Source organism: Bos mutus, chromosome 19 (assembly GCF_027580195.1).
Source record: "Bos mutus isolate GX-2022 chromosome 19, NWIPB_WYAK_1.1, whole genome shotgun sequence".
Classification (NCBI taxonomy): domain Eukaryota; kingdom Metazoa; phylum Chordata; class Mammalia; order Artiodactyla; family Bovidae; genus Bos; species Bos mutus.
Window position 1 is genome coordinate 48,604,743 of NC_091635.1, and position 24,703 is coordinate 48,629,445.

General features: G+C 45.5%; 1 protein-coding gene across 7 annotated transcripts in view; it reads left to right on the forward strand.

The window, feature by feature from the left end:
* ACACA (acetyl-CoA carboxylase alpha) overlaps nucleotides 1–24,703 on the forward strand; it is a 283,137-nt gene that overhangs the window by 233,648 nt on the left and 24,786 nt on the right. For all 7 annotated transcript variants that reach the window (XM_070390509.1, XM_070390510.1, XM_070390512.1 and 4 more), the window contains 5 exons: nucleotides 9,331–9,474; nucleotides 10,070–10,190; nucleotides 14,117–14,213; nucleotides 17,441–17,537; nucleotides 18,376–18,511. In XM_070390509.1, coding sequence (XP_070246610.1) covers nucleotides 9,331–9,474; nucleotides 10,070–10,190; nucleotides 14,117–14,213; nucleotides 17,441–17,537; nucleotides 18,376–18,511 — 595 coding nt within the window. The remainder of the gene's footprint in view (nucleotides 1–9,330; nucleotides 9,475–10,069; nucleotides 10,191–14,116; nucleotides 14,214–17,440; nucleotides 17,538–18,375; nucleotides 18,512–24,703) is intronic.

The window sequence follows — 24,703 nt, forward strand, 5'->3', positions numbered from 1 at the left end:
TTCTGGGGTGTGTAGGATCTGTACATGTTCTGCCTGTCATAAACATCGTCCCTGAACTCAGGCTAAGTGCTCCCCAAGGACTGGTGCCCTCAGCAGAGCAGCTCAGCTCTTCATCTTCCCAGTCATTTAGATGTTATGCCTCCTTGTGCTGGGTTTTCTTCACTTCTTTCCAGCCATGTTCATTGCTCTGTCTTTGCAAATTAGTGTTCAGTTGAAGCTCTGCTGTTGTGTCTCTCCCTCTCCTCTCCCCTTAACCTTTCTTCTCCCCCCAACCCCTGCCTGAAACCCAAGTAAATTAGCTTCTCACCCCTGCCCCCCAGTTTAAAAAAAAAATTCCCATACTCCTCCAGCAGTGTCTGTTCTTGGATTTGCAGTCAGCAGCCATCTCCAATAACCATCCGGCTGTCAGCTCTGCAGCTCCCCACTACCTCCCACCTCCCCCATCACTCACCAGAGGAAAAAGAGAGCCAGGGCCAGAGCTTGAAATATATCATGCAATAGTGTATCATGAATTTGTTGTGAATCACAGCGGTGAAGCAGGTTTATTTATTTCTGAGACCTTAAATCAATACAAAGTAGGTCTCTTAGTTCTGAAGCTGGGATGGAGTGTGAAAAAATGAGCCCATTGTACTCTTAAAACTTTGGGGAAAGGAGATGACAGCTATATAATTCCATTTACCAGGCACTAGGGGCTTTAATGTGAAGGTGACAGGGAGCTCTTTGTGCATTTAGAGCACCATATCTTCTAAATAAAAGATCTGTAGACTTGATAGTGGAGCATAGCTCCGAGTTTAATAATCTCCAAGCATTAGACCGAGCCAATATGTTCCCAAGTCAGAGAGTTCCCCCCCAAACACTCATAAATTAAAAGTGCAAGAACTGCACACGTTGGTAGATTAGAAATGCAAGGGCTTCAGTCTTCTGGGGCGAAGACAGACCTGGTCCCTGGCTGTGCACAGACTGCTGTGTGAATATGATAAAGACGCAGGAAACGAGACTGTTTAGAAACCTGACTCCTGACTGTTCATCATTCTCGGAATGTCCCCTGTGCGTGGATCCAGATCTGGCTGTGTCCCCTCTCACTCAGAGTGGCCGCCTTCACCCAGTCTAATCAGCAAACGTCCACCGTCAGGAATGTTGAATTATGAAAGGAGAAGCTTTAAGAGCAGTTTAGATTGATAACAAATTACCATGCCCAGGCGTCAAGTTTTTCTGGTTGATTCTTGACTGGGTCCTAATAGTTTAAATGTCTTAGAGTCTGGAATTTAAGCCTTTTAAAATAGTTTGCACATAAGAGAAAGTGAGAAATCAGTGTTTATTTAGGAAAGGAACTCATCCGAATTTAACCAAGAGCATAAGATGCAAATATGGGAAGTCAAGACCGTTGGAACATATCATCAACTTGTGGGTATCTTCATTTTCTATCTAACCCTTTGATAAAATGTCTTCTCAACAGATAAAGCAGGTTTATGCAGCTCAGTAGAGCAACCCTAATGTAATATGACTTTATAGTATATAGAGTTACTAGCTTAATTCTAGCCCAGGTAAAGAATTTTGAAAGAAAAACCCAGTATCTCCACTGGGGAAAACTAAAAGGAGAGGAAAACCAAACCCCTCGTTTTGCTTAAGGAAGCCCCAACACATATTAGCACTAATAGGAAAGGCTTCTATTGCTTATAGTCGTTCAGCTTGCTGAAAATACCAACCAGGGCTGAGTTTTTATAGAACGGTGAGAATGATGGCAGTTCACCGGCATTTATTGTGTGCCTGTTGTGTTAAGACAGTAACAGGCTTTTCACGTGTTTTAAGAGGAAAACACTAAATTGCCGCCCACCAGATGTAGATGAGAAAACACAAACAGAAAGGCTGAAGAGATGAAAGGTCGGTGTTACTCCCCAAGAAGCCAGGTCACAGCAGGCACCAAACTCTGTGCCTCTCCACTGGTGGGCAGAGGCAGTCACACAGCCAGCTGCCTTCCAGTACTGACCTCATTTCCCATACCTAGTCAGAAAAACCACTGGGAGGTGACTGGAAAAAAAAAAAAAAAAAAAAATATATATATATATATATATATATATATATATGAAGAGTTCTCACAACTCAATAATAGGAAACAACCCAGTAACTTTTTAAATGGGTAAGAAATTTGAACAGACCTTTCACCAAAGGTATAAAGATGGGTAAATAAGCACATAAAAAGATATTTATCTGTTAGTCATTGCTGCTGCTGCTGCTAAGTTGCTTCAGTCGTGTCCGACTCTGTGCGACCCCATAGATAGCAGCCCACCAGGCTCCCCCGTCCCTGGGATTCTCCAGGCAAGAACACTGGAGTGGGTTGCCATTTCCTCCTCCAATGCATGAAAGTGAAAAATGAAAGTGAAGTCGCTCAGTTGTGTCTGACTCTTAGTGACCCCATGGACTGCAGCCCACCAGGCTCCTCCACCCATGGGATTTTCCAGGCAAGAGTACTGGAGTGGGGTGCCATTGCCTTCTCCGTATTAGTCATTAGGGAGACACAAATTAAAACCACAGTTAGACCCTACTAATATAAATTTAAGTTGACATACTAAATGTTGGTGAGGATGCAAAACAACTAGAAATCTCACATGTGTTGGTGGGACTGCAAAATGGTACATTCACCTAGAAAAAGTCTAGCTTTCTTTTAAAAAAGTTACCCACTTCCAGTGTATCCTAGCAATCCTGCTGTTCAGTCTCTAAGTCGTGTCCTGCTCTTTGTGACCCCGTGGATCACAGCGGGCCAGGCTTCGCCGTCCTTCCCTGTCTGCCGGAGCTGACTCAGATTCGCGTCCGTTGAGTCCGTGGTGTTATCTAACCATATCATCCTCGGGTGCCCTCTTCTCCTTTTGCTAGCAGTCTTACTCAACAGAAACGAAAACGTACATTGATACAAAAACCTGTATGGGAATGTACAGCAGCTTTATTCATAGTTGCCTGACACTGGAGACAGCCCAAATGTCAGCTAACAGCAAGCAGATGGACAGGTGGTAGTATCTCCATAACATGGAATACTATCTGCAGTAAAAAAGGAGCTGCCACCTGTGTCAGCGTCAATGACTCTTGGATGCATAATGCTACTGAAAGAAGCTAGACGCATAGCATTCTAGAACGGGCAGCGTTGTTGAGACACAAGGATCCATCCAACGGGTGGGAGAAGGGACTTGATTACAAAGGAAATGAGAACACTTTGGGGGCTGATGAAAACTTTTGGGGCAATTGTGGGTGGTGGTTATACACCTATGTGATGTCAGATTTCATAGAATTGTACACCTAAAATTGGACAGTTTCACTATATGTGAATTATATGTCAGTAGACCAGACTTTTACATTTTTCTTCTGTATTTGGAAATAATTTATTGTCAGTGTGTTCAAGTCTGCAGCTAAATGAGCAGTTGGTGGATCCCTGAGATGAGTGATTTCCTCTGGCATCAGTTTTGACTCTGGAAGTCTATGCCTTTTTCTCATACGTTTGACAAGTAAACTTTCATGAGGTTCCTCTCTACCCCAGTTCCTCCTCCTGCCATCTACCTCATTCCTCTATTCTCCCTGTATCTCAGTTTCTTTTTGCATAAATATCTTTTCTTTTTTAAAACATTTACCTTTTTTTGACTGCACTGGGTTTCCGTTGCTACACGCGACCTCTCTCTCGCTGTGGTGCGCTGGCTTCTCATCGCAGTGGCTTCTCTTGTTACAAAGCCCTGACTCCAGTCGTTGTGGCTCACAGGCTCGGTTGTGGCATGTGGGACCCTAGTTCCTGGGCCAGTGATCCAGTCTGTGTCCCCTGCATTGGCAGGCGGATTCTTAACCATGGGACCACGAGGGAAGTCCCGTAAATATCCTTCCTACCACTGGTAGCACAGTCCCTTTGCTCCAGTTTATCCATCAGCAAACCTGACCACTTATAAAGAGATTTTTGGGCTTCCCAGGTGGCGCAGTGGTAAAGAATCTACCTGCCAATGCAGGAGACGCCAGAGTCCCCTGGAGAAGGAAACGGCAACCCACTCCAGTATTCTTGCCAGGAAAATTCCACGGACAGTGCATTGGGGTCGCAAAGAGTTGGACAAGACTGAACACGCACACACACATAGAGAGATTTTGGGTCTTGCAGTGGGTGGCATTGAACCCAGCCATGGCTCAGAGGCTTCCCATCCTGTGCCGCCAGTGTGTCGCTGCGTCCCTTGTCTAGCCCCAGCCTGCCAGCTGCCAACCAGCTCTGCGGTTTGCCAGTGATAATAGCGGCAACAAAGCAGGGGAGGAATTTGCAACCCTGGGTCTCTGTATAAAGGGACTATATTTTGGAACCCCCAAATATTCTTGGTCTCACGGGCACTGGTCCTGTCTCCCTAGAGGTTTAATTCCGTTCACCCTTGGATGTATTCCTGGAGAAACATTTACACAGTAATATGTGCTGCAGCACTTAAAATTGTTAATTGGAGATTGAATTACTTGTCAGCTTTTAAAAATGTAGTCCTCTCAGGTCAAGGAGGAGGGTGTTAGCACCAGGAGTAGATGAGCTATTACATTTTTTTCTTCCCCTTCCTCTTTTCACTCCCCCTCCCTTCTCCTCTCTCTCATCCTTTCTCCTTTCCTTTGTCCCTATTTTAACACTTCTTCCCACTTTTTCTTTCTCATCTCTCTCTCCCTTTCTGCCTTAACCAAACCTTTATCAATAACCCAATAGATCCCAGAGGGACTTTAATGTCTAAAATCATGGAGGAAATCCAGTGATGACAGTTGCTCAGGAAATTTACAAAACCCCTCCTGAAATCCTCTTAAGAGTGGAAATACTCTCATGAGAAAGAGGATGGACTCCACGTGCATAGCCAAATTCTTAGATCCACCAGGAATGTTTAAAGGGGAAAAGGTTCGATAAAGTGGGAGAAAACAGCAGCAGAATTTTTATTTTTTATGCATCGATATGCATCATTGTTTCTCACATCTGCAGCACACAATTGCAAATATTTGCTTATAAATCTGAGGGGCCTGATAAAATATGTATATATCAGGACAAAAGCAATTTTTTTTGAAAAAATTTGAGCTAAAGTTGCATCTATGAAACTCGGAAGGCTCAAAGCCCGGGTGCTGACGAATATCCTGACAAGTAAATACTACACTCATTCAGTATTACACAGTGATTTCATTTGCACAAAACCTCACAATACTCTGCCACTTCACTCAAACGTCTGGAGCACTGGGGAAGGGAAGAAACGAGTTTATCTTGATCTCCAAAAAGGGATTTAAGGGCGAGAGCAGGCGGTATATTAGACTGTTTTCATTGCCTGTCAGCCGGGGTAAACCTGAGGTGTCTGCAGCGTCTCTAGATAAGCAGCAGCAGCAGCAGTGGTGCAGGCCTCTGTGTGTGTGTGTATGTGTGACTGCATTCATCTGTACTGCCTGTGCACCTCAAAATTTCTAAAGGCTCTGCAGCATCTTTCACGGAGCCTCTAACATTGGTGTTCTGCTAATCACTGGCTAGAGGCAGTGCCCTGAATTCCCAGGTCCGCCAGCTGGAATGACTGAGTGCTGGATAAGGCTTAATTTTATGTGGGGAGTGAACGGAGATCCTCTTTCAGGCCGAGCCCTCATTCAGCTCTGTCAGCATCGACACTCTTCAGCAGGGGACCTGAGATGGTGCCTGTTCCTAGTATTTCATGGCACTGCCTCTCCACTCAGACTTGGGAGGAGGCGGCAAAGTAGGGCCTCAGCAGAGTCCCCTGTTTTGAGTGGTTCCTATGTTTAGGTGGTTATTGATGCTGTTGGGCAGATAAACCAAGAGTTTGTATCATGTCGTATAAAATGTGCAAGGAATAATTTCGGAAATGGAATGTGGCGAGCAGCATGACCTATATACGAATGCGTATGTCCAGTTGAAAAAAACTGATGAATGAAGCTCACCTACTTCATGAAAATGATATGTTGATGAGGGTTGTGTATTCCAGGTTTGCCATAGAAGGTTGGTAGGGCAACAGATTGAAGACTGTAACAGTGGTTGGGTGGTCCTTTTCTCTGCCTTCCTGATGCTCATCAGGGTTAACGTGACTGCTCCAGTGCCATCATTTCAGAGTTGGGCAGAATGGGTTTTGTCTTCGCCCAGATTCAGCTTCTGCAGTTGGAGCTTTTGTTGTGAAGTATTCCAAAATCATTAAAACCACTTGAGTCAGCCCCGACCCGTATCAGTCAAGAGCTGTTGTGTGCGCCCCATTCTCCTGGTACATGCTGCACACATACAGTCATTGAAGATGAACTGGAGGCTCCTGCTTTCTCTTCCCCAGTTGTTAAGTAGCCATGATTGTTGGCATTTGTTTGTGGTTAGTGAAGCAGGCTTCATTTTTTTTGTGTCCTTCCCCTCTGCACCTGCCCCCACCCACTACCGCCTACCTCCTGCGATAAGGCTGACCAGAGGGAGCTCTTCGGACACTCTGTCTGCCATATAATTTTTATCTTTAGTTCCCAAATGCAATGAATCCTCTCAGATGGCAAACATTTCTTTAGCCCAGGATGATGTTCTTGGCTGTAGTAAGCCCTGGTTTTCTTCCTCAGAGGAGAAGAAATGTAGAAATACTGCTGCCTTTTCAGAACAATGCCAAGATGTCAGAACCTGAGTTTCCACTGGTAAAGGGAAGACATGCTAAGTGATTAGCTCCTTCCAGATCTGACTCCCATTAGATGTAAGAATATGGGGTGGAATGGGTGGACAAGGAAGCCTCCAGGAGGAACCCAGTTCTGGAGGCTCTCTTCCTCTTTGAAATGAGGGGGCAAAGATGTCTGAGGAAGGTGTATTTGAACAGCTAAGCATCTCTTCGTCAGTTTCAGTCCCTTTTTCTGAGATTGGTTCTCTATGGGGCCATTACTGATTTGGGAGAGGCGTGGGGCTCTAAGTGGTTGGACCTTATCAAGTCCTAGAGACAGGGTTTCATGGGAAAGGAAATACCATTTCTGAGTACAAAATAGCCCTAGCTATTTTCTTGCTTCTAGGCAGCAAGGCATTCTGGGCCCCTGACATACTCTCTGGGTATCAGATATTCAGGGTCAGTGCAGTGTCTCCTTTTTATTTCTTTTCCCCCTTTCCAATTTTATTTTAATAATTAAAAATACTGCTGATCACACCGAACGACTTCTGGCAGAGAGGCAGTCTGTCCCAGAAGGACCAGCTGTGGGCCATCGGGTTTATGACGTCCATAAAACCAGAGCCAGATCGGAGCGCGGCCTCCTGAGTGACAGGGCTTCTGCCTCCACCAGGGTCCCCCGTCGTCTGACTGCTCTGGACATTTGCTGGGGGTTGGGTTTGTTTTTTGTTTTTTTTTGCTCTGTCTTGTTTCCTGGTGCATGTGCGAGTGTGCATGTGTGCACACATTTAAAGATAGAAAGGAAACAGGTATGTAATGCCCTCTGCCTGTTAGAAAGACTAAAGCCATAAAAATAACAAACGGCGTGTATTTGCTAGAATGTCAAAGTTATGAGTTTATTTTGTAATGATGTGCTCCTGCCTTCATGAGGTAAACTGGCCGTGGCGGAGGTGTTATTAGTAATATGGACGCAGTGGAGCAGAAAGCCAAGTGACCGAGAGATCAGTGTATCAGTCAGGGAGAGGGCAAATGGAAAGAGACAGCAGGAGAATGAGAATAGAGCCGCGGCGCCTGGGCTGAGATGAAAGGCAGACCGGGCGGAGGATGGGAGCCCAGTGGTCAGATTCGGCCTCCCCGCTTCCGGGGGCTCCTTCAAAGGCGCTGCCAGGCCCGTCGCTCAGCTCAGAGGTGCCTGCGGAGGCTTGTCTCTGTGCTTCTCTAGTAAGGAAAGCAGAAATCTGAGAGCCATTTTGCCTCCCATATTCCTTTGAGAAGAATCTCTTCCACCTTTCCTTCTGCTGTGTAGTTGCTAAGTGAGTGTCTGATTCTTTTGCGACCCCGTAGACTGTAGCCCTCCAGGCTCCTCTGTCCATGGAATTTTCCAGGCAAGAATACTAGAGTGGATTGTGATTTCCTTCTCTAGGGGTTCTTCCCCACCCAGGGATAGAACCTACATCTGCTGCATTGTCAGGCGGATTCTTTACCAGTGAGCCCCCTGGGAAGTCTGCCCCTCTCCTCTTTGTAGCTGAAGCTAAATGGAACCCAGGCCAGCTGGGTCCCAGAGAGGTGATGGCTCTGGCTGCTCCCTTCCTCAGCCTTTGGCAGGTCTTGATCCCGGGGCTGACCCAGCCCCGCTCACAGCTCTGAACAGGAAGGGGCAAAATGGGAATATACAGGTAGAATTCACTGGTCTCTCCTTTATTAGGTTCTCCCCCAGAGGCTGGAAATGAATAAAAGTAAGGAAGAAATTTTGTGTTGTGGTTATTTTCCAGAGGAGGAGGAGGAGAAAGGGGAAAGAAAGAAAAGGTAACATACAGTAAGCGGCTCCACAGCTGTTAAGAGCTCTCCAGGGCTACCGTAGATGACTGGCAATTACTACACACTCAGCAGTTTGCAGGAGTCCGTGGTCAGGCTGCCCAGCTTCCATCTGCTGGGTCGGAAAACCTCCCTCCCCAAAATAAATGATTAACCAATCTTCAAGGGGAACAGAAGCCCTACAATTTCCGAGTCGAAGAATGTTCTTTCTTCTTTTTTTCTTTTTTAAAGGTAACTTTATGATTTCCAATCGCAGGTGCCTTTCATCTTCACAAGAGTTAAACTCCTCCAGGGGTGGATAGACCAGGGAATTGAGGCCCTGAAGTCCCTGGAACCTGGGGAGGAAAGGACCCAGGAGAAGTGGGTTTGGGCATAAATCACTGCCCTGTGCCTAGCACACAAAGAGGACTTTAGGCTCAAGGCTTCATGTATGTGTCATGAGTTGCTTCAGGATTTCACTTGAAACATCAAATATAAAGGGGAAAAGTAACCCTTGGAAAAAACGAGGAGTCCAAACCTCTCGATGCTCCTGTTTAACTGAGACTCGTCGCTCGAGGGTGTCAGCAGCCAGGCACTCCCCTTTCTGCGTCTGCGGGCAGCAGCGTGGCGTGGCCTGCGTCTCGGGGCCCCAGCGTTACCCACCACTGTGGTCTCCCCCCAGAGCCCAGGATGCCACCACGCGTCTGTGGCAGCTGATAGAGAGGGGCTTGCTGGTGTTTAAATTGCAGCAGAGTATGTGATTGTCTAAAATGCCCTTTGTGTCTTCTGAGTTTTCTTTTTAGGACAAAGGTCCAGACAGTCCCTCGACACAGCCCACGGAGGCCAGACTCTGTCTTGCAGAAAAAAGAATCTATTTTAGTGGCAGTTACGAGACAGACCTTGCCTTTCTCTCTGACTGGATGAACGTCTTTTGTCTGGCCTGTTTCCCTAGGTCCTCGGGAGGGAAGTATACACCTCCAACAACCAGCTGGGGGGCATCCAGATCATGCACAACAATGGGGTGACGCACAGCACCGTCTGTGACGACTTCGAGGGTGTGTTCACCGTCCTGCACTGGCTGTCTTACATGCCGAAGGTGAGTCCTCCCCGCTTGCTGCCGGCACCGAAAGGCCCGGAGAACCCGGCCTTTTCACCACAGCTCACTGCCTCAGCATGTGGGACTCCTTTATGGGAGAAGGATTTTTTTCTTACAGAATATTCTCTAGAAGCTGTTGATTTCTTTTTTTTTTTTCTTAAAGCCATCTTTTGCCTCCTACCTTTCTTTAAAAACACCTTTGGATTTCAGGGGTCAGGCCCCCTTCTGATGATATCCAGCCAGGGAAGCCTTGAGTCCTTTCTGGGCTCAGACCCTAGCTTCTTAAGGCTTCGTTCTCATTGTGGGGCTTTCCCCTTTGTCATCGGTGTCCACCCCTCTAGGGGACTTCCCAGAGAGCCTGGGCGCACTGAAGTCAAGAGTCCAATCGCCCCACTTTCTACCAGGCTCCCACGTGAGACTTGCGAGCTGTACCTGTTTCTCAGGGCCTGGCTCTCGATTGGGGTCCCTTCCAGCTGATGGATGGGACTAACGGGTGTGCTTCCGTATGTGGGTCCTGCTCTTTTTGTCTGTCACTGTTGCTGAGTTACGAGTTGTTCACTGACTGCTGTGCTCTTTCCCTCCCATCGCCTTCTAGAGTGTATACAGTTCAGTTCCTCTCCTGAATTCCAAGGATCCAATAGACAGAGTCATCGAGTTTGTGCCCACGAAGGCGCCGTATGACCCTCGGTGGATGCTGGCAGGCCGGCCTCACCCAAGTATGTGTATTTTAGAGGGTCCGTGGCACCCTGGCCCTCACGCTTTCAGTGTTCCCTTCCGTCACTAACCAATTCCTGCACAATAGCATGTGACAAAGAAAACAGAGCCCCGGAAGTACCTGGGAATGAGGGAAATCTGGAAAAACAACAGCTCTCTGAAGAAAAAGGTAGAAAATCCGTCAAGAACAAATGAAAAATGAATGAAATCAGCTCTTGAGTCAGTTCTAAGCACTGTAGTCATTAGTGCGTTTCTTCTCTTTATTCTGTTATTGGAGCCCTTATTACTTAATGGTCTCAAAAACCTTTAAAACAGTTAAATATAACCCATAAAGTCAAAGAGTGATAGGACCAGAATCTTCGAGCATCTAGCCTGTGTAAACAGAGACGTTTTATTTATTCTGTGGTCGTTTTTGAAGCTGTATTTCTTTATTCGGCTCTGTCGGGTCCTCATTGCGGCGCGTGGGATCGCTCGTTGCGGTAAGTGGACTCTGTTAGTTATGGTGCGTGGGTTTAGTTGCTCTGCAGCGTGGGGGATCTTCCCAGACCAAGGATTGAACCCAGGTCCCCTGCATCAGCAGGTGGCTTCATACCCACTGTGCCACCTGGGAAGTTACTGTCTTTCCCTGGTTGGAGGACAGAACTTTTAATTTGATAGCTATATTGAGTTAGAACAAGCCCTTCCTCTATATTTATCTAATATATCCCTCTGTTTTGGGGCTTATTTTATACCAAGCTTAAAAAGCAACAACAGGGGAAAAAAGAGGTCACTCCACTGAAGACAAATGTACATTCCCATTTGCTAGCCCACTTGGCGATTTTAACAAACCTTATTTAGCAGGAAGTTCTTTCGTGAAGCCCCAAATCCTCCTGCTACATTTTGAATCTACCTTTTTAGGCTTTTTGGGAAAATGTTCTTTTTTGCATGTTTCTTTCAACTGTTCCCTCCCCCACCCCCCTACAAAGGGCTATATTTTAAAGAATGGAATGCAGAAGATAATTCCTTAAATTTAAAAGTCATTGTGACTTTGCTGAAAGAGAAAGAGGTATTCAGGGACTTCCCCGGCAGTCCCGTGGTTAAGGCTTTGCGCTTCCAGTGCAGGGCGCGTGAGTTGGATCCCTGGTTGGTGAACTAAGATCCGCCATGCCATGTTGTGCAGCCAAAGAGTTAAAAAAGAAAAAAATAATTCTTCCTAAGGAAAGCTTAGTAATCCTATGTGGGCACCCCCGGAAAAGCTAGGTGGGACTGTAAAGCACTTCCATATACACTATCTTATTTGGACTTTCTGTTTCTCAGAGATAAAATGAGATGACCGTTTTACAAGCTCAGAGAAGTTAAGTGATTTGGGCAAGGTCACACAGGTAATACTTAGGAGTTTGGCTCAATTCGGAAACCTAACTGTAGACAGAAAAATCACCAGAGTAGGGTTGGCTTTTGGAGAAGGCAATGGCACCCCACTCCAGTGTTCTTGCCTGGAGAATCCCAGGGACAGGGGAGCCTGTTGGGCTGCCATCCGTGGGGTCGCACAGAGTCGGACACGACTGAAGCGACTCAGCAGCAGCAGCAGCAGCAGGGGTTGACTTTAATTTAAAACCTTACCTGTTGTCGTCAATGCCCTTTCTTGCTAATCTTAATAAAATTAAATAGTTTTTCTGACATAGAAGAATCATCATAGTAATCTTTGCCCTACCTCTCGTTTTTATACCAAAACTTATAATAAGAGCCATGAGCCTAAGATATCTTATCAGTCATAAAATGCAGGGCTTTTCTGGGAGAAATCAGAACAAGACCTAGTGAGTGTTCTCCTAGGAATAATTTAGAGCCATGTTAAGTGGCTTCTAAGTTCTACTGATGAACTGAACATGACCTGCTGTTTGAGGGGGCCCAGTAAAGCCCACCTATAATACCTGTAGCCCTCCAATGACTCCCCTCCATCAACCAACATATTAGGCAGGAGGGGTTTTAAAGAAAAAATATTTCCACTTTGAAATGAATTCTGTAGTTCCAAATCATTATTATTGAAGTAAGAACCATAAAATGATCCAAGCATACAAGTTAAAATTTCAGTATCTTGGGCTTCCTTGGTGGCTCAGTGGTAAAGAATCCACCTTCCACTGCAGGGGACATGGGTTCAATCCCTGGTCTGGGATGATCCCACATGCCTCAGAGCAACCAGGCCCATGCACCACAACTGTTGAGCCTGTGCTCTAGATAGAGCCCAGGGAGCGGCAGCTAACGAGCCCACATGTCCTAGAGCGCATGCTCTGCAACAAGAGAGCAGCCCACGCAGCAGTGAAGACCCAGCACAGCCAAAAATAAATAAATGGATAAAATTATTTTTTAACAAAACTTCGATAACCTGAGGCACTTAGAAGTTTGGTTTAGAACCCTCATCCTGAACCCTTTTTCAGGAGTTGAACAGGTGTGTGTGCATGTGTAGAGGGGCATTATCCTGGCTATTATTAATGAGAACCGCAGAATCAAATGAATTTGTGATAAACTAAGTTTTCTAGTTTGGGGATAATATTTTTTCATCAACTCCCTAGCAATTCATCCTGCTGTCTCTGTGCAGCTAACACTCGCTCCCAAATCGAGTGACTTCAGATTTTAATTTAGTGGAAGCGTTAAAGAAAGCAGATGATTCCCTGTGATAAGTTAAAGCAGATATCTTCTAGGTGAAAAGTTAAAGTCATTTATTAGAGGAGATAGTGCCACGATATTCTTCAAACTGACGCCCAACACGAGTCCAGAATCTAAACGATCAGCTTTGGGCTCACGATAGAGAGATAATTTTGAAATGGATGATCACATTTTACATGGGGGCCATAGAGGCAAGGGATGTAGAACACAGTAATTACAAGTTTAGTCTTGATAAAACACTCTCCATCCTGTTTAAGTCAGCAGAGGTTAGCTTGCTCGGATCTCCACTTTTAATTGGTTTTGGACTTGGGTTTTTAGGGGGCGGAGGGCCACGTTCAAATTAGAAGACTCACTGAGAAATGATGAGCTGAGAGGGCAGCTAGGAAACAGCTGTTTGCAGAGGCTTTGATGGGGCCTTGGTCAAACATGGAGACCTGTGGAACAGAAGTTGTTTCTCTTAAAGTAAGATGTTGACAGTCACTGTCTTGCCAGTGAAGGAAATCCCGTGCACAAGGGAGGGTAATGCCATTAAGTGTAGGATCAGACCCTCCTGTTTCTGATACCTTTTAAGAGTATATGGGCATGGCCCTTTCTTTTAGTAGGACTGTCCTGGTCAGCGGTAAATAAAGCAAGTGTATCTTTTCTAGCAGAGAAGCTCTTCCCCAAATTGGGGTCCTCATCTGATCATTAATATTGATACGTATCATTTCCCTATCTTCATATTTCCATTGAAAGAAAATCAGTGGAATCAAATTTTAAAATATTACCTGTAATAATTTAATCCTATTTCCCCCCTTCAAATGCAGAGCATGACTATTACACGAATACAGTTTGTGCTATAATGATATAACAACAGCAAACAAAAGGAAATCATTGGAGTCAAACAAAATTGTAAGCTAAGTTTTGAAGTAGAGATAGACATTTTGAAAACATCTTTAATGACTCGGCTGACTTTTGACAAATGTTTGTGGTGTTTTGCGAAAGAAGCCAGGTTATTTATTTAAAAGCACGCAAACTCTGCTAGCTGAACCCCATCGTTTAACAATAAATGATGCTTTCGCTGATAAATGATTCTTTTTATTCAGACTAGCAAATGAAATAGGAGATGAGGTCTGAAGGCAGATGAACATTGAGCTGCCTAATGTTTCCATCTACTATAATATGTTTAAAAACAACAACAGACGCCCCCAAATAACCCCTCAGATCCACCCTTCCATTCGCCAGTTCTGGTGTATTTTGAATGAACTGATCATCTTTATTTTCTGTTTCCTTGCTTTCCCTTCTGTAGCCCAGAAAGGTCAGTGGTTGAGTGGATTTTTTGACTATGGCTCTTTCTCAGAGATCATGCAACCGTGGGCACAGACTGTGGTGGTTGGCAGAGCCAGGTAAGACCCCTTTTGTTTTGGAAGCAACAAGATGAGGTGGTTAGATAGCATCACCGACTCAGTGGACATGAATTTGAGCACACTCCAGAACGTAGTGAAGGACCGAGGAGCCTGGTGAGCTACTGTCCATGGGGTTGCAGAAAGCTGGACAGGAGTTAGTGACTGAACAACAGCAGCAATAGCAAAGGGCTATATAGGTTTTTACCATCAATGCTCTCTTTGGCTAAATTTTCTAAGAGTACTGGATTGTAGTCATGCCTGAGGCTGCCTGACTGGAGCCCTGGTTTCCAGTGGTCATTCAGCATGTAACTCCAGCGACGCGTTTAATCTGAAGTCTGGTTTTGACGACATTTCCTTTTCATAATGCCACAAGCAAAGCTCTCTGGGGCCGTAAAGCCCAACCACAATAGCCATAGCTCACCAGAGACACCCCCCACTATGACCTTCAAAAAACATTTTCTTTTCAAAGTAGGTTCCCAGTGAATCAGACTCATCTACTTCTCTATGTGACCCCCCTGAAAGATCGGTGTAACCGGAAGAAGTTCCTTCAGGGCATCGAGATTATTCTAGTAACAAATGCACTAGACTGGCTTATCATCAGATTTGAATTACAAAAAAAAAAAAAGAGTTGACCTGAAACAGGAGTAAAATAAGCTGGAATAGTTTGCAGGAATACCTCTATTTTTCAAGTGGGGAATCGAAGTTTCTATTAAATTTTAATACCCACTCTAAGAAGTGCTTCACTCAACAGCGAGCCCTGCACGGAATAATCTGCGCCGCTTGCTGTAACGAGCACCTGCCAAGGCTGATCTTAATCTGGCCCCACGCCACGGAGACATGCCGCCCTGGGGACCCACATCTGGAGCTCACCTGCCTCTCGGGGGCAATCAGTTTCCCTTATCTTGGTGAAAAGTGGCACCTGCTCCAGATTCTCAAGCATGCCACGTCGGGGGGAGATTTAGATTCCAGCCTTGAAAATAATTCTAGGCTTTATGGTTGTTTCCGCCCAGCCGGTCAGCAGACCTCGTGCTGCCAGTGACAAGGGGCCATCAGATGGCAAATCCCACAGACGGGCTCTTCCCCTGTGGGTCTGAATAAGAGTCAGCCTGGAGTTGGCCCAAGCCACGGCTCCCAGGGACTAGTTCCCATTTTTTTCTGGCATCCCAGGCTTCTGCCTCACCACGGGCTTCCAAGTCCCAAGGAGGATTATTCTTTGTGTCTAGAGAAGTCCCACTGGGGAGAGAGCCCCCCTACTTGGGACCTATTGGTTTGCTATAGGGAGTCTTTGAAGGACACTGGGACCAACTTTTTGAGAAAGCATCTCTCAACTATACTCTGCTTCAGTTTTCCCCTCCGTAAAAAACATGCCTGATTTTAAGCCTCAGATAAACCAAACCTTTGTTAATGTCTTTAAGATCCTCCCGTGGGAAATAAGAGAATAATGCTTCCCACTTACGATGGGAAGAACAGGGCTTGTTCCACGAGCAAGATCAGTCAAGCTTGGCTTCGGTTAGCTCTGCCATTGTTTATTGCAACACTCACCCTGACTCTCTTTCTTTCCATCTGATGAGTTCTGGGCTTCTCACTCCAAACCACACACACATGCTCACAAGTATATAAAACACAAATGCAGCCAGCTTCTTTCTAAAGCAATGGCATTTCGAGAAATAAATATAAATGTACTCTTCTGGGATTGTTACTGTAAGTGCTGCCAAAACTCATCTTTGGTATGTATGTTTGGAATATGTGTGCTATTGGCTGTAAATTGTCTTTTATTATTCCATGGCACCTTGTCCAGGGACACACTATAAAACAAGATGTAGCATCTTCATGTGCTAGCCTGATAAAATTTATATGAAGTATAATAGAAAACAGAAGTTGTTCTGAGCTGTTTTCAAGTTCAATAAATAACTGTAATACTCGGATAAAGATGTTCTTTATTAGGTCACATGGGCCCTAATATATAAGTTATAAGTTACCGATTTAGGGTGGCTTTTGCAATTACAAGTTTCCAGTTGGATTGTTAATCATTGTGAACAGAAATATTTCTGAACCCTCCTGTGTACCTGCCGCTCGTTGTCTGGTTGTCTAGAGGGCTTTTGGTTCTGATTCAGTGCAGGCAAGTGACAAGGGGGTGGGTGGTCCCCACTCTGGCCCCTGTCAGGCGTCTTGTGATGACAGGAATCCATCTCCAATAGCCAGTGTGACAACCAAAGAGCATCCTCCACGGAAAAAACTTTGTTATGGAGATGCCGTGGGGAATGAGAGACTATAACCCGCTCCAGCCCCAACCCCAAGGAATGCAGCTCAGAAGGTGAAGATTGAATCACTTTTTCCAGAGTGAGGACTCACCCTGTACCTTGCAGACTTGCTCGCACTCACCCACTTTCTCTCTGCCTTCCTGATTTTTACTAGGAAATCTTTATGAGGACCACGTGTGGGAGGGTGTCACGAAGTACAGGTGCAGGGGCTTTGAGCCCCTGAAGAACTTTTTTTTAATTAACAGAGCATGGAGATTAAATATATCCTTCCAATATAGATCACCTGTTCCACCAAGGTTACTTCTGAAGGTTATCCCTGGCCCCTCGCTCTTTTCCAGTGGAAGAGGAAGTTGAGGGCTTGTTTAACCACCTCCCGACACTTGGTGTATATCTTTCATCATCCTACAACACGCCTGCAGACTCCCCATCCATATGCCCGATGGTGAGACCTACTCTCCCGTCACGTCTTACCTGGAACCCCGTTATTAGTAGTCCATAGACAACGACAGCTCTGTAACAGTGGAGTTTCAGGTTACCACCACCTGTCCAACCATTCCCTCCATCTTTACCAAAGACCTGCTGTGAACTGAGCAATTTCACCTATTACAGTGATTGAAAATGTGTGTGTGTGCGTGCACATGTGTGCACACACGCCCACGTGCACAAGATCTCATACACGTACTAGGCTGTTGAGTCTTAATGAAGGGGCTTCCCTGGTACAAGCCTTGGTTTAAATCTGTCCTGTGCTGGGGAACAGGCGTGACTCTGAGGGTGCTTTCCTTCCAATTTACCGTATTTACCAAATCTGTAAAGTAATATTTTACCCCAGGAAGAGTCCGATTTCCCCCGACTCTACATTTGTCTCCACTTCCCCCTCCACCAAGGTGTTGACGTAGGATTGGAAAATAATTGACTAGCTGTAACGATGACATCCACCAGGCCCTCACACGGCTCGTTTTTTATCAGGCTAGGAGGAATACCCGTGGGAGTAGTTGCCGTAGAAACCCGAACAGTGGAGCTGAGCATCCCGGCTGATCCTGCAAACCTGGATTCTGAAGCCAAGGTAGGTCACCTCTAGTACCCTGAGTGCCCATGCCTGGGGCTCTCTTTTCCCCGCTGAGGAGCCGTGGATATACTGGGAGCATTGCGAACCACCAGTTTTACAGGCAGGACAGTCAGCAGCCTTGAATGAGTCTAGACCATCACGTGCTTACTTTTAAGATGACTCGGAATCCACCACAAGCTAAATTCTTAGGTCTTTACAGTGGTCTTACGGATGCTAGAAAAAAGTCTCCTTTTGTGGAAAACGTGGTCTTGCCGGAAGACGGCTGAGGTGATGCTGCGGGCTCACTGGTCCTGGGTTCTCCAAGCACATGCGTGGCAGAGCTGCTTCTGGAACTGATAAGGATGCCTGCCCTCAACGCCAGACGTGAATGCCGCAGTCTGGATTAGGTTTTCACAGCCTCCCTAGGGGTTATGCAGTGGGGGCCCGTGGGTGCCGCTGACTAAGCGGAGGAGGGAAGCTGCACCAGGCACAGAGGTGGCCGCACGTAGAGACTAAGGGGGCTTGCTGGGGTTGTATAGTCAGGTCACCTCAGGTGGCCCTAGGAAGCATTGATCAAGAATGCCTCAGGTCCCGTCCTTCCCTTGGAAGCAGTAAGGTTCCCCCCTTGGGGCTAAGGGCTGTGGTGGAATCAAGGCTGAAAAAGAGGCATATTTAACAAAGTCCAAGAGCCAGGATCCTTTCTTCTTTTTTATTTGAAGGATGCTGATCTTGATGAACAACTTTGGTTTAATTTTTTTTTTTCTAGTTTTTAACAGTAAAACCTCACCTTCTTGAAGAGATTCCCCCTTCAAGCTGTGTCATTATTTGTGTCTTTCTCTTTGGCTTTTCCCAACAGATTATCCAGCAGGCTGGCCAGGTTTGGTTCCCAGACTCCGCGTTTAAGACGTATCAGGCCATTAAGGACTTCAACCGTGAAGGGCTGCCTCTGATGGTCTTTGCCAACTGGAGAGGCTTCTCCGGTGGGATGAAAGGTGACTGGTCCGGCCCTGGGCTGGAGGGTGGGACCAGTGCCCCTGAACCCTGCAGCAGAGGTGGCAAGTGTTCATATCACACAGAGCTTCCGGGTGTCCTGAGCACATCACCCTAGGCTTTGGGGGGTTGCTGCTGCTGCTGCGTCGCTTCAGTCGTGTCCAACTCTGTTTGACCCCATAGACGGCAGCCCACCAGGCTCCTCTGTCCCTGGGATTCTCCAGGCAAGAACACTGGAGTGGGTTGCCATTTCCTTCTCCAATGCATGAAAGTGAAAAGTGAAAGTGAAGTCGCTCAGTCGTGTCCGACTCTTCGTGACCCGATGGACTATAGCCTACCAGGCTCCTCTGTCCATGGGATTTTTCAGGCAAGAGTACTGGAGTGGGGTGTCACTGCCTTCTCCTTGGGGGGTTACGCTCTGAGATACCTTCCGAGTTGTAACTTGAATGGGAAAATTCATTTTTAACTGCTCCATACAAAGTTTCAGAACCATCTACTAGGGTTATCTAGGTGAACCGCCGTTGGAGGTTTAGTGAGCAGTGGACTTTCTGATGGTCCTGAGTCGTGCTAAGTCCTTATGCCTCTTTTGTGGCCATTCTCTTTGTTGGTGTTACTCTTTAATGCTCTACCCCGACTAAGATAGATACTGAAATTAGCCCTCATCAGGAGAAAATGAACAAATTCGATACCAGAGGGTGTTGTCGGTGGCAATCTGTGCTGTGTTTTATGATGATCTGACAGCAGCCGCGGGCCTGTGACTCCAGCGCATTAGACCATGATTAGGAAGGCCCTGCTTCGTGCCCGAATTGCGATTACCGAGACTCCTGTGTGCGGGGCCACCATGGACGATTCTGGCAAACGTACTCTCCCTCCCAGCGTCGCGAAGCTTTGTCTCCAGTGGCTAGAGGTTCACGGCTGTGTGGAAGCCAGAGAGGACTGACTCAGGGCGAGCTCAAGAGTGGATTAGGGGAGGAGAGGGAGGGGGGAGTCGATCCTGTGAAGTGAATAGCGTGATCCGAGGGAAGGCAGAGAATATGTGAGGGAACGAACTCAATAAAGCACCCAGAGTAGCTTGGGGCAGGAGCATCTCTTGCCTTTGAGGGAAGAAAAGCCCGGAGAAGTTATCCTCTTTCAGATCATCAGCTGTGTGTGGAGGGAGTGAGAGCCTTCTGCCAACATCTTTCCCTTCCTCAGCCAGGAAAACCCCTGCACAGATGGCCAGCCTCCCTACCCAAATGTAGACAGCCAGGGCAATTTTTGTGGGGTTTTTTTGTTTTGTTTTATTTTAGTAGAAAAGGCCCCCTTTGTCCACGTTTACCGGAGAACTGCCCCATCTTGCACTTTGTTTGGGGAGACTTGGACTATACATGCAAGTTAGTGTTTGCATACATTCCTATTCAAGGTGAATTATTTTTTGACCAAGATAATAAATCAGTGGAACCACCATGAGATACTGAGAGTCTAGGTTAAACAAGTCAATCCTACACGTTTTTATTGAGTTCCTACGTGCAGGGAGCTAGCTATGCTGCTTCAGAGAAAACAAAAATAAGTCAAGAAAGTCATTGCCTGCAGGAGTCAAGAAAAATGTCCTGTGCAGAAAGTTAAACCCATGATATATAAATAAAATATTGCAGTGTTCAAAGGAGAATGATGCTGTATAGGGGGGTGGGGGTGGGGAGGTAGCTGAAATCCCTTTCGTTTATTTTTTTGTTTGTTTTCATTTCTATGGCCATGCCCCATGGCATGTGGGATCTCAGTCCCCTGACTAGGGATCAAATCCATGCCCCCTGCTTTGGAAGCCCAGGGTCCTAGCCATTGGACTGCCAGGGAAGTCTCTGAATCCCTTTCCTGTATGTATGTTTGAGATTCATCAGATTTCCCTTGATCCCAGACCCCTTGGCTGTAAGATTTACATTAAAAGTCGCTTCCCAGGTAGCACTAGTGGTAAAGAACCCGCCTGCCAGTGCAGGAGACACAAAAGATGCAGGTTTGATCCCTGGGTTGGGAAGATCCCCTGGATAGGGAAATGGCAACCCATTCCAGTATTCTTGCCTGGAAAATCCCGTGGACAAAGGACCCTGGCAGACTTCAGTCCATGGGTTCGCAAAGAGTTGGACATGACTGAGCAAAAGAAAAAAAAAAAAAACTTTAAGACTTGGAAGAGAATACAAATGCTATTCCTCCTTAGCTACCTCTTTTCTAGGAAACCATGAAAAATTCACTCATCCTGACATTACTTAGGAGTAAGTCAGCCTAGCTACTCTGTCCCAACAAATTTAGGGCTCAGAAGTTTGCAATGTGCTGCTTGTAGGGGAAGCTTAATTCTCCTGCACATTTGGCTCTGCCCCAGATTGGCTGCTCGCCCTGTAACCATAAGAGCAACAACAATTAAGATTCATTGAGCTCTTTTCACCAGAAACCGCACTCACCATTTTACATGCATTATCTTACATAATCGTCACAACAAGCCCCTCTAAGGGGTGAGTTATATTATTATCCACAATTTACATAAATTGAGACTTTAGGTTAAGTAAATTTCCCAAGATCGTTTAGCTAAGAAATGAGAACACAGATCCATTTTACTTCCTGCAGCACAGTTTAGAGCCACGAGCCAGAACAAGACCTCCTATACTATCCCAAGAATAGAACATCTGGGTTCCTGAGAAAGTATAATTGTCCACCTACCTCCCCTCTGCTTTGGGATGATTGTGACAAGAAACTGCAAGAACTCAGAAAATGAGTTACAGTTTTTTTATTGTAAAATATACATAACATAATGTTTGTCATATTAACCATTTGTAAATGTATAATTTGTCAGCATTAAATACACTTGCAATGTTGTGTAACCATCACTCTTCTCTATACCCCAAACTTTTTCATCATCCCTGACATAAAACTCTATACCCATTAAATAGAACGTCCCCATCCCCACCCCCATCCCTAATCAAAAATGAATTATTAGCCTGATATGGAACAAGATCAGCTGTGTTTTCTGAATTTGTGGTGCTGCTGCATTCATTTACACATCGCTTAAGACAAATAAGCTTTGGGGAAGATAGAGAGGAATGTGGCAGTGGGAGGGGAGGAACAGCCTCCCCCCTCATATTTACATACAGGTCAGGATGTTTCCTACATATTATCTCATGTAAAGGGACCAAAGCTGAGAGTCATTCCATATCCCTTGGGGAGATGTTTGCAGTTTGGGTTTCAATACTGGCTGGGGATTATGCAGGGAGGGAAAATAAACAATTATGCCATCCCTGAGTGCACACAAACACACAGCCAGGAGCCGACTGCACTGTGGGTAAAATGACTCCAAAATTGTGTGTAATGAGTAGGAAAAGATTAGAGACAGCTCTTGCTATGCTGAAAATTGACATTAGTGGAGGGGGAAAAAAAAAACTCTTTACTAGTCGGCCTAGGAGGTCTAATTCGAGCAGTAAAAATATAAATAAATAAATAAAAGCATGTCAAGATGGTATTGGTGCTTTTTCTCCCAATGAGCTCTATCTGGCCGGAAGGCTATTCAGCATAATGCAAAATTAAATTATAAAAACTGGCTGAATATTTAGATGGAAGAGCCATTTGGAAGCAGTTTATTTAGACGAACCGGCAATGACCCACAACAGGGAGACATCAAGCGTGAAATTTACTAGAAATTAGCACCAGGGTCCCAGCCTCAGCATGAATAGCTTGATAGGATGCAAATCCCAGTGATATTAAGCTGCCTCACTGCTGGTGCTACAGGGTCACTCTCAGTCGGCTTTTCATGTTATACTTATTATTTTTTCCCAGGACAGGTTATAAATAACAATAAAAAAAACCACATTTATTGAAAACTTTAACTGGAATGAAAGTCTATTTTAAAGTCTCTGATTACTTGGATGTTGAAATACCACGTCAGCCAGCCATAATGAACTCATAAGAGACGTGATGTGTCTGTAGCCTGTGTACGCCTGACGTTTACCTTCAGCTCCTAAGATAATCTCGCCCCAAGCCAATGAGATCTGTCTCGGTTTTGAAAGAGTGGGGCGCTGTGGAAGCACCCTCCCACCCTCCTCTCTTGTTTGGTACATGTGGCCACTGAGGAGTATCCCCGTTGGGTCACAATGAAGGCCCCAGACAGGGTTGGTGCCGGGGTGCCGAGAACACCCTGGGAAGGCTGCGTGATCACCATTGATGCAGATGGGTTTTGCCCAGAACACTTAGAAATCCGCAGGCTCCCGCCTCTCCGAGGAGGAACCTATCAGTATTTTCCATTCCCGTTGCGTTTCTCAGCTCCGAGAGTTGACAGTCAGCATATGCATCGCTTTGCAGTTCCCCAGACTGATGTCTAGCCGAAACCCTTGGGGATCCCCCTTCCCCTGCTGCTTCTGGCTGTGCTTTTGCTCTGCCTCTGAAATATGAAGGGATTTCAAACAAATGTGATTCAGATCGTTGCTAAGCGCTTCAACCTGCCTTACAGAAATGTCTGGTTTGGGGCAGCTGGGACCCAGTACAAGCATGTTGTGTGTAGAGTTTGTGCGTGTGTTTATTATATTCTAACAGCCTTTGTTGCTTTCTGCGTGTTTTGATGGTTTGGATTGGCGGGGGTGGGGGTTGAGGGGGGCTGTTGATGGTCCAGGTTAGATGGGGGCATTGTTTTCCGTCCCAAACTTGTCAGGTTCAGTGAAGCTTGATGCTTCTTTTCTGCTCACGGTCTTGGAGGCCTGAAGATAATTGTTTGGCAGTCAGATCCAAGCCCAGCACAAAGCTGCTAGTACAAGTTCTGCTATCTCCGAACAGAATCGAAATTCCAGGCAAAATTCAGAAATACTCATTTATTCATGTCTTTCTTCAGGCTTTCATTTGACTCAGCTGTTGCAGCAGATCCAGGACAGCAGATTATTTTGGTTTCATGCTCTTTACTTGAATTAACAGTGGTGGGCTAAGAATGTAGCAGTAAAGGGACTTCACCGGTGGTCCATTGGTTAAGACTTCGTCTCCCAAAGCAGGCGGTGTGGGTTCCATCCCTGGTTGGGAAGCTAAGGTCCTACATGCCTCGTGGCCAAAAAACCAAAACATAAAATAGAAGCAATATTGTAACACATTCATTAAAGACTCAAAAAATAGTCCACATCAAAAAATCTTTTTAAAAACTCTTTAAAAAAAAAAAAAAGAATGTAGTAGTAGAATGTGGACTTACAAGAGCCAGAAAGATCTGGGTTCAGAGTCTCAACTCTGCCTCTTACTTGCTTAAGCTCAGTTTACTCACCTGTCACTTGGGTTCAAGAAGAAGCAGAGTTTCCTGATGATTGATTCATACGTGTGTGTACTTGCAGTCATGCTCCTGGTTCATACGTGTGTGTACATGCAGTCATGCTTCCTGGTATACAGTAAGCTAGCTGTGAAGATAAAAAGAGGGACCAAAGTCCATTTCCCAAAAATAAAATGCACGCATACTCAGCTTTATCCCAAACAATTTGCTTATGCGCAAAATCAAGGTTTTTTAAATTATACACGGAAAGTAGATTTTGAATAAAGTCCTCTCCTTTTTTGGGAGCCGGATCTGTTCATCACAGTACAGAGCTGGATTTCGATATAGACACATCTTTAACAGAGCCAACTTCTCTAGCAGGCCAGTGGTTAATAGTTTGCTTTCCCATGCAAAAGGATGCAGGTTTGATCCCTGTTTGTGAAACTAATATCCCATATGCCTCACAGGCCAAAAACCAGAACATAAACAACAGAAGCGATATTGTACCAAATTCAGTGAAGACTTAAAACACCCAAACCCAACAGAAGTGAGCGAAGAGGCTGGAAACGCAGTCATTTACCTCTTAACTTACTTTTTGTTTTTCACATGGAACGATTGTTTTGTGCCATTTCCTTTTGTTCCACTTGGTCATTTTATCTCCGCTTCCCATTTCTTCTCCGCGTGTGATACCACTGAGGGCCACTCCTTTCTGTTACTCAGTTTCTGAGACTATACTCTTGGCAGCACTGAAAAATGTACTGCTAATTACACAATTATTTTATTATGTAGCTCTGGTTGAAATATCCACTAAAGAATTAATTTAGTTAAAATAATTTGAACTGAGCAATTATTTTCATAACCACGGAATTAGCGTAAAGCGCTTAAAGTCCTTTATGCCCTGCTCTTCATACAGCAGTTGTGTAATTAGCAGTAAATTTTTTGGATCTTTGCTTTCCTC